Consider the following 8,959-nt stretch of genomic DNA (forward strand, 5'->3'; position numbering starts at 1 on the left):
GGTAATAGCTCATTAAAGTCATGCAGGAGGGCATGAACTTTACCCAAATACTCCGCCATGGGACCAGGACTACGTGGACTAATAACAGTCAATAGGTCCTGACAGACACCATAAAGACGCTGGGTGTCATTTGTATATAATAGCTTTGCTTGTGCCCATACTTCTGAACATGTTTCATAGGATCGAAACATTTGCTTCAAAGAGGAGTGAATGGTGGACTTCATGACGATGCATAATTGGGCATCAATTTTCATCCAGCGGGTAACACTAGTCACATTATTAGTGAGGAGATCTAGATACCCCTGACTTTTCAACCAAAGTTTGATGTCGGATGCCCATNTTGCATAATTGGTTNCATCTAACTTGTCAATGGACAAGTGAACATTCACAAAATTAGTATATATTNGGGAATCAGACGAGAAGNCACCAGCAGAGGAGGTGGTTGTTGACGAAGAAGACTCCATGGAGAGGGAGAAACCCTAAAAAACCAAAGTGCTCCGATTGATGCACCGACAACAGATCCGGAAAGAGGCCGAGGAGGCGATCACGACAGTGCTGGTCGGCGGCGGAACCCTCCGGCGACGCGCCGACACGCGCGGCGGGAAGTGGCAGATCTGCGAGCTTTGCGGCGGCGCGTGGAGGCGCGTGAGAGCTCCGATCACCGCGATCTTTGGACCACGGTGGTCGCCCGGCCGAGACGATCCAGATGGAGTGGTCACCGGTCGATTCTGAAACTCCAGCGACAGTGGCGGCGACGGTGGCGGCGACGGTGGCGGCGACGGCGGCTACGACGGCGGTTGCGACAGAGATGAGCACCGGAGACGACTGGAATAGAACCTAAGCTCTCGATACCATATGAAATAGTAAAAGAGATGAGGGGAAATCTCCCTTATGTGTCTTTGTATACACATAGGATAATGTATTTGTAATAATAAGAGTGTGGGCTAAGCCCAAATACAAATGAACATGTAAATGAAATAAACACAATATCTAACAAACACAGTTAAGTGGTTTTTCTTGTCTTGCGTCTCTCGTACACTCTCCACATCCTAACAGAACTCTTTCTCAATTTTATTTCTAATTTCAGTTGATCATTAAAATTGATCTTTAGGTTCTTAATATGCGCTCACTTTTTTCCTTTTTTATATATTTACAGAAAGGTCACAGATAGGCCCAGAGATCCTGCTAAGTGGAATGAAATAGCTGATGTTGTGTCAGCATTATCTATTCCAGTGATAGCAAATGGTGATGTTTTTGAGTATGATGATTTTGAACGCATTAAATCAGCCACAGGTAAGCTGAAAAGAATTCTCCAGGAATTGTTCTGATTTTTCAGTAATGTTTTGTTAGAATGGTAGATTGTAGATAGTGTGCAGGGAAAAAAACTCTGAATGCAGCTGATTTTTATCATAAACTTTAGGAACCTGAGTTATGTTGTCTGTATATTATTATGTTGCAACCTAATCGTTGTCCTTGTTAATGAGTTCTCCAGAAGTTTTAATTCATTATCTTGGACACTGAGATGGACCAAAGCTAAACTAATTTCTTCCTGTGGTGATCATAAATTTCATACTTCTTTGTGTCCTAATCCTAGGACCTTCAGTTCTTCAGGAAGGATTGGGTGTACGCATAGGCTTTGCCTTCCGAAAGAGACCTTGAATCAAGTGTACACATCATGATATTGGTAATCATTTGTTACGAGCCTTCATATTGGACCAAGTAATGGGCTTAGACACAGAAGATTCCTTCTTACACTTGTTCTTGACAGATACCATACTAAAAGATATCTATGAAATACTTCCGACTCCCAAAATGCATCCACATAATCGTTGTATTCACATTTATGGTAACTTGAATGCTCCCCTCTTGGAGATAGCTTCAAGTGGTTTTTTTCCTCCATATGACAACACGTTGACAATAAAGACTAGAGACTAAAGGGGAAAGAAAACTATAACAGCTCTAAGGCAGCCTGTAGAAACTTTTGAAAAACAGGTTTCAAAAGTAACATTGAGGGGACTAACCAGGGTATATCAGGTTGCTGCTGGATGTCACTCATGGATCCACAAAAATAACTGACGAGGCTCATGTATGCATTTGGATTGAATATAATGATAGGAAATTCATTGGTTTTTATCATGTATGATGGGAATTTATTTTTTATCTTCATTACTTTTTGATCAAATAGCAAATATGCAATGAAATCTGTACTATTTTTTCCTATCATGATGGACTAGCTTAGTTGCTATTCATTCAATATTTTTTCATGTTTAATTTCTAATTAACATTGGTGTGTAACGTAAGGTGCCGCATCGGTGATGGTTGCCAGAGGTGCACTTTGGAATGCATCAATATTTTTGCCTGAAGGTAAAGTCTCTTATGAAGATGTAAAAAGGGAATACATTAGGAAGGTAATTTTTTTGTTTGTTCTACTTTAACTAACTACAATACTTTTTAGGACCTTTACATTTTACCTAGAGATGGGTGGTAACCTTATAAATATGCAGTTTCCAAATCCAGACAGATATTTTTCTTCTTTCGTTCCTTCTTCTATATTTCCAATGCTTATATTGGTGGAGGGTGTTGGGTTGGGCTTCTGGATGTCATGGTACTAACTACTAATGTTATTGTTCTTTACTTTTGATATCAGTGCATCTTATGGGATAATGATATAAAAAGCACCAAGCATACAGTAAAGGAAATGATAATACATTATTCTTGCCTAGAACTGGCTGAAGGGAAGGCTGTGATCAAATCAGAGTCCACAGCTGATCTAGCGTAAGTTTATACCTGCCTTCATGTTTTCAGTATGTGACTATAGATCAGTATAATCAGTTGTCACATACACTCATCATTTGTATACAAATAACAAATGAATCAATGCTTCCCAGATTCTTTAGAGATTAGATTACTTGATTATGTGATTACTAAATAAGGATCCAAATGAATCAATGCTTTCTCTTTTAGCCTCCCTTCCTGTCCTCACCTGACATTTTTATGTCCTCTCTGTTTCCTAGAAGTTAGAAAATAGTAATGTTATGGTCAATTTCCTTTGTATCCAATTTAGGGTGTGGATAGCATTTACCCAGTTTTCCTTGCAATGATAGGTGCATATTAACATGGATATTTTTTTGGGTATAATGGAAATATTACCTACTTGATTTTAGGATTGGATCCTAGTATGACCACTTTGCTTTCTCTGTAGGCCACTTTCCTTGCCCTCATATGACATTTTAGGTCTTCTTTGTGAGCAAGATAATAATTATAATAATAGTAGTAGTGGTTACAAATTTCCTTCTGTTCGTATAGTTTTTGTCTTGCATTCGCCACAATAGTAATTTAAAATTGTACATGTTTTTCTTTTTGCTTGTCATGTTGGAAATATTCTATAACTAATGGAGGAGGATAAAGACGAGAAGAAGTAACCTTCGGCATAGAAAATCCAAAATAAGAAAATGACAAAGAGGCCATGAAAATATTTGAAAATCTGTTCAAACTCAACATCTTCGCATAAAACCTACTCTTTTTGTTTGGCCAAAAGCCCTTGAACATGCTAAATAAAAAGAGAAAAAATCAAAATTTTAAGGACGTAAGGCCTCACCAATATTCAGTTAAAATCCTCCTCCACAGAATTAGTTGTTGGCTGCTGGGCAAAGTGGAAGCAGATTGTTGGTGCATAAATATCAGGAGACAGCCTCATATGACCAATAAAAATAACATACCACTATCATTTATCTTACCTTTTTTAACATCACAATATTAGCTTGTAAGGTCAAGAGAAGTTTAAAGTCAACCTTTTAAGATGTCATCACATCATTGATTATAGGATAAACATAAACATGAGGTGTGATAAAAATTGTCAGGATTAATCTTTGTTAGGATTGACAGGGAAATGATTCTCGGAATTCGAGGATAGAGGACAAAGAGCCTCCTTAGAAGATTTAAGCCCTCTTAGACGATTTAGGAGAAGGAATATATAGAATGGATCCGGATATAAAGAATGGGAGAAAACCTATATTTTGAAAATTCGCTCTAGAGCATGTTGAGTCATAGACTAACAAACTCATTGGACCCATGGTACTAGGAGCAAGATTAGTCACTGGCTTAGTGGGAACTTGCGAAAGGATAGGTAAAAAAAGAGAGATACAGTTAGTCCATTTCTTTGGCTTGGCAATGACTCTTTTGGGCTTGGCATTGGAATTTTGTGATTCAAACAGCATGTGGTTGAAATAGTTAAATTAGTTAAATAAAAATATATTCCTATCCTATTCCTTAGGAGGATTTTATGCATTATTTAATTAATAAGTTTAGCAGATATTTCTCAACGTTGGTTACAAATTCTGTAGTATAAATATTTACTGTTTATGCTCAATAAAAGATATCAGTTTTCCTTTTATTCTTTTGTCTCTTATACTTTAAAACCCAACAATTGGTATCAGAGTAAAAAGGATCTTTCGGGATCTGTGATATAACCCACAAACACTTACAACCACCAAATAGCCACCACAGATAAGATGGAATCTGAAACATCCTTTACTACCATTTCTGTGCCTATATTTGATGGACTAAACTATCAAATGTGGGCCGTCAAAATGGAAGCATATCTTGATGCTAACGATGTATGGGAAGCGGTATAATAGGACTACGAAGTGGCTCTCTTGCCAAATAATCCTACGGTTGCTCAAATGAAAAATCACAAAGAAAACAGGCTTTGAAAGTCCAAAGCCAAATCAATTTTGTTCACAACTGTATCTCCATTCATTTTCAACATAATTATGACGTTGAAAATGGCACATAAAACTGGGAAGTTTTTGAAGGAAGAGTATGGAGGCAGTGAGAGAATCAAAGGAATGCAAGCTTTGAATCAAAGGAAGAGTATGGCACATAATTTAAATTCTTTGTGAGTTTTTGCACAGAGATAAGACTATTAGCTAATTGAGGAACATGTAAAACATCCTTCATTACCATAGATGAGTCCAAAATTATATTCCCAGAGCCGCATATAGGTATACCCTGACCATTCGCAACTGTAATAAGTTGTTCTTTATTTCTTTTACAATATGAGTCGAAGGACACACTAAAAGGTGTCATATGATCAGTTGCACCCGAATGAAGGATCCAAATACCTTGAGACACATGATCAACAGTATTGAGGCAAATCTTACCTTTTATGGACAGAGTACATGATTTAGAGGGCTTACTCATTGATTCATCCATTGCTTTCAAAGGAATAATTTTTACTTCAGACATCCCATAGAACGCAACCAGCAGTCTCCAAGACGAAGACGGCGTATGGGTCACACCGAGAAAAAAGGAGCAAAACTTAAAAGCTCAGATCTACTCAAGAAAAGGTCAAACGGGTCGTCACAAACCCTAGGAACAGACTCAGGAGGCTCTGGCGACTCTGTTTATGGTGGCGGCGGCGGCGAGTGGGTCACACTAAGGAAAAAAGATCCGAACTTAAAATTCATATCTACTCAAATATAGGCCAAATGGGTCGTCACCGACCCTAGGAACAGACTCAGGAGGCTCTGGCGACTCTGTTTATGGTGGCGGCGGCGGCGAGTGGGTCACACTAAGGAAAAAAGATCCGAACTTAAAATTCATATCTACTCAAATATAGGCCAAATGGGTCGTCACCGACCCTAGGAACAGACTCAGGAGTCTCCGGCAACCCTTTCTGTGGCAGCGGCAGTGAGTGGGTCTCGTCGGAGGTGGACGCGTGGGTTACACGCGCCGACAACGGTGGAGGTGCATGACGGCACGTGGCGGCTCCTCTCACGGAGCGATTTTCGGCGTTGTGGTCGTCGGAGTTGGGCGCACCTTTCTGCTCTATCAACGACCCCAACCGAAGACAGTGGTAGCGGCGCGACTGTGTAGTGGTGTTTATGGTCGCCGGTGTTGGGCGCACCTTTTTGCCCTATCAACGACCCCAACCAGCGATGACGATAGCCGTGGTGGTCGAACAGCGGTGGCGGTGTGACTTTGCAGCAGAACGGAGTTCCAAGATCGGAAACTCTCGATACCAAGTAGAAAATAAGACTTATTTTGTTATTCTCAATAATGAAGAATACATTCTGATACCCTTTATTTGTAATAATCTAATTCTCCTAAAAAAAAATAAGAAAACTAAAAAGACTAGAAAAACTAGAAAAACTAGAAAAAATAAAATAAAATAAAAGATTATGTATTTATTTCCTTTAATCAGAAAGATTCTAAAGATATTATCTCTGTTAGAGATATTATATTTAGTTTATATTGTGTTTATGTTAATTAAGGAAATATAGTCCCTATATGTTTATTAGGGAAACATTGTTCTTATTTTATTCTTACATATTCATTTGTATTTGAACTTAGCCCATATTTCTTCTATTATAAATAGAGAACCCTATGTGTGTATTTAACACAAGGGATTAATTTCAATATATAATTTTCTCTATATTTATCAATCTCAAATTACAACATTGGATCTGTAAGCAACCCTATCCGTGATAATATCTTTGTTAACTAAAGTTCTAACGAGGCATTTTTCAAGAAAGTTTTCAATAAATTTGAATTGACGTTTACAAATGGTAGTTTTCGGAATGGGGTCTCAAAATTGAATTTCTTTACCTCGTTCTTCACTGAGGAGAAACCCGAGCTTAAGTTTGATTTGGCCTGGATAGCTTGGTCTAATTCTGTTTGGAAGTGGTTAAATTACCAGTTCTATGATAAGCATCTGCTAATAAAATGAATTAATTTTATGCTCTGAACGGGAGGCACTCTCTGCATAATGGTTATAAAAAATAATGTCACACAAGTAAAAACCCACTTTGTAGTGAAAACTGACTTTTTCCTTAGTCATTTCTTTCAATAAATTTCAATGTTACTTGTCTTCTTTTCCCCCTAGATAATGTAAGTTAATCATTCTTTTGTAGCAATCATCATATATTGTTGCTTGTTTCAAATATATACGACGTTGTACTCTTTTGATGTTTCAGGGAACTCTATGGGCAGAAAGAATACTACCAGTTAGTTAAACAAGGCTCTTTTTATGCTTCTTGATAATGTCTTTGGAGCATAAATATTCAGAGTTAGGACATGGCTTCCCTGGTTAAGAATTTGGGCAGCTCCGAGTTTACTTGGCACATTACGAGAAACTTACACAACTCACAGTTGATATTATTCTGGAATTCGAACTCAATCATTTGTTTGTCGTGGATGAAAATAGTTAGATGTACAAGCATGGATATAGATAATGCTATAGGCTATATTCGTGATTTGTAATCATTTTTTATACATGGAAGTGTAATATTTATTGTAGAGGCTTTTTTTTTTTTTTGTAAAGCATGAACAATAATATGATTGACTGCTATTACCACAATTTTTTAAGGACTCCAAAGTGATGTTTGTACAAATGGTTAGATTATGACTATCTCCGTTCTTGAAGGAAACTTTAATTAATATAAAATAGAAAAAAAAAACATTTAATATAGATAGTAACATTAAATTTTTACCTAATTATATTAAATTATTGGTATTCGTGATCACACTCCATCTTTCGGCTTGTAGAGGGAATTTATCAACCCATCCACTCATAATCACGCATTTTTTTTTTTCCATTCCCGAGAACGTTGAGATAGAAAGGGTAAATAGCTATATTATTAAAAGTGACTGATTATCAATTTTAGTACGTAAAATCATTATAATTATTCAAAGAAGCAAAAACGTAAATTTTTTTCATTATATTAAAAAAATGCCTATGAAAGTTAATGCTTATGTGACAAATCATACCTAATCTGACAATTCAGATGATTTATTTTCAGTTATAACCTTGCAACAACTTATAGCTATTTTCATTTTTGAAAGTACTTTTAAATTTTTAATTAAGTTCTACAGTACATATAAATTACGAGCAAAATGTCATTATCTTTGCTCATTTCTATTTATTATTTTCTACGTTTTTCATTCTGTTTACACAATTTATGATTTATTTCGATTTTTGACCCATTCGTTCATATTATATCAAGTTCAATATTTAAAATTTAATATTTTCATCGTCAGTGTCTTAAGTCCTACTTTTAAGGTTTAATGTTGAGTTTGAGTTACATTTTTACATTGTATTCATTATTTAACAGAAGAAATACATGCAGGTGAATGACAAGAAATGTTTTGCTATATTTATTAAATAACTATATTTTGTTCAATGTTAACATTAAAATTTTTAAAGTAAATTAATTCGTGTAACTAAAAGATGTGCATGGTCTATCTGATAAACACATTACTAATACAATTTTATAAGATTTCATGGATCCAAGACACTACTGGTGAGATTATATAAAATTTCCAACCAAATTTTTATCTAAATAAAGTTATTAACTTATATATTACTAAAATGGATACAATTTTTAAAATCTATTTTTAAGCTCCCATTATATTTAAATGGTGAACTTGCTATAAAGACGGGTAATAAAAAAGTTAAGGTATAAAGTACGTGAAATGGTAAAGACTACGAGATTGTGTCTTTAATATCAATTTATGGGCACAACTTAATTCAAAATTCAAATATAAGGGACAAAAATGATAGTAAGTGATTTAGTTTAATAGTTAAATTGAAAATAATATAGTGTAATGTCATAATTCTTAAAAAAAAAAATAAAAGAAAAATCAAATTGAAAGAAGAGAAGATAGAAATATTTGATGTTAGTGAGTTATAATAAATTCATATAAGATACTAAAATATCACATTCAATAAAAAATAATAATTTCGTAAGTCTTTCTACTATGTTCATCTCACTCATCTCTATGAAACTTCAAATTTATTTTAAATTTCTGACAATTTGTTTATCTGATGAAGAAAAACAGTTTATAAACATGAGTATGATAATTTATCACGTATAAGTCTCTTTTTTTATTTTGAACACATTTCTGAGTGAAAGTATTTTTTAAATATAAATATCTAAGTAATAATCCTTTCTTTATA

The 8,959-nt window shown here is 35.3% G+C and overlaps 1 protein-coding gene across 2 annotated transcripts in view; it reads left to right on the forward strand.

Moving 5' to 3' along the window:
* The window catches only part of LOC106778712 (tRNA-dihydrouridine(20) synthase [NAD(P)+]-like), a 19,340-nt gene extending 12,022 nt beyond the window's left edge, over positions 1 to 7,318 (forward strand). For both annotated transcript variants that reach the window (XM_014666700.2, XM_014666702.2), the window contains exons 6-9: positions 1,157 to 1,293; positions 2,302 to 2,408; positions 2,648 to 2,775; positions 6,978 to 7,318. In XM_014666700.2, coding sequence (XP_014522186.1) covers positions 1,157 to 1,293; positions 2,302 to 2,408; positions 2,648 to 2,775; positions 6,978 to 7,041 — 436 coding nt within the window. In that variant the 3' untranslated portion in view covers positions 7,042 to 7,318. The remainder of the gene's footprint in view (positions 1 to 1,156; positions 1,294 to 2,301; positions 2,409 to 2,647; positions 2,776 to 6,977) is intronic.
* Positions 7,319 to 8,959: the final 1,641 nt, after the last annotated feature.

This window comes from Vigna radiata, unplaced genomic scaffold (assembly GCF_000741045.1).
Source record: "Vigna radiata var. radiata cultivar VC1973A unplaced genomic scaffold, Vradiata_ver6 scaffold_433, whole genome shotgun sequence".
Taxonomy (NCBI): domain Eukaryota; kingdom Viridiplantae; phylum Streptophyta; class Magnoliopsida; order Fabales; family Fabaceae; genus Vigna; species Vigna radiata.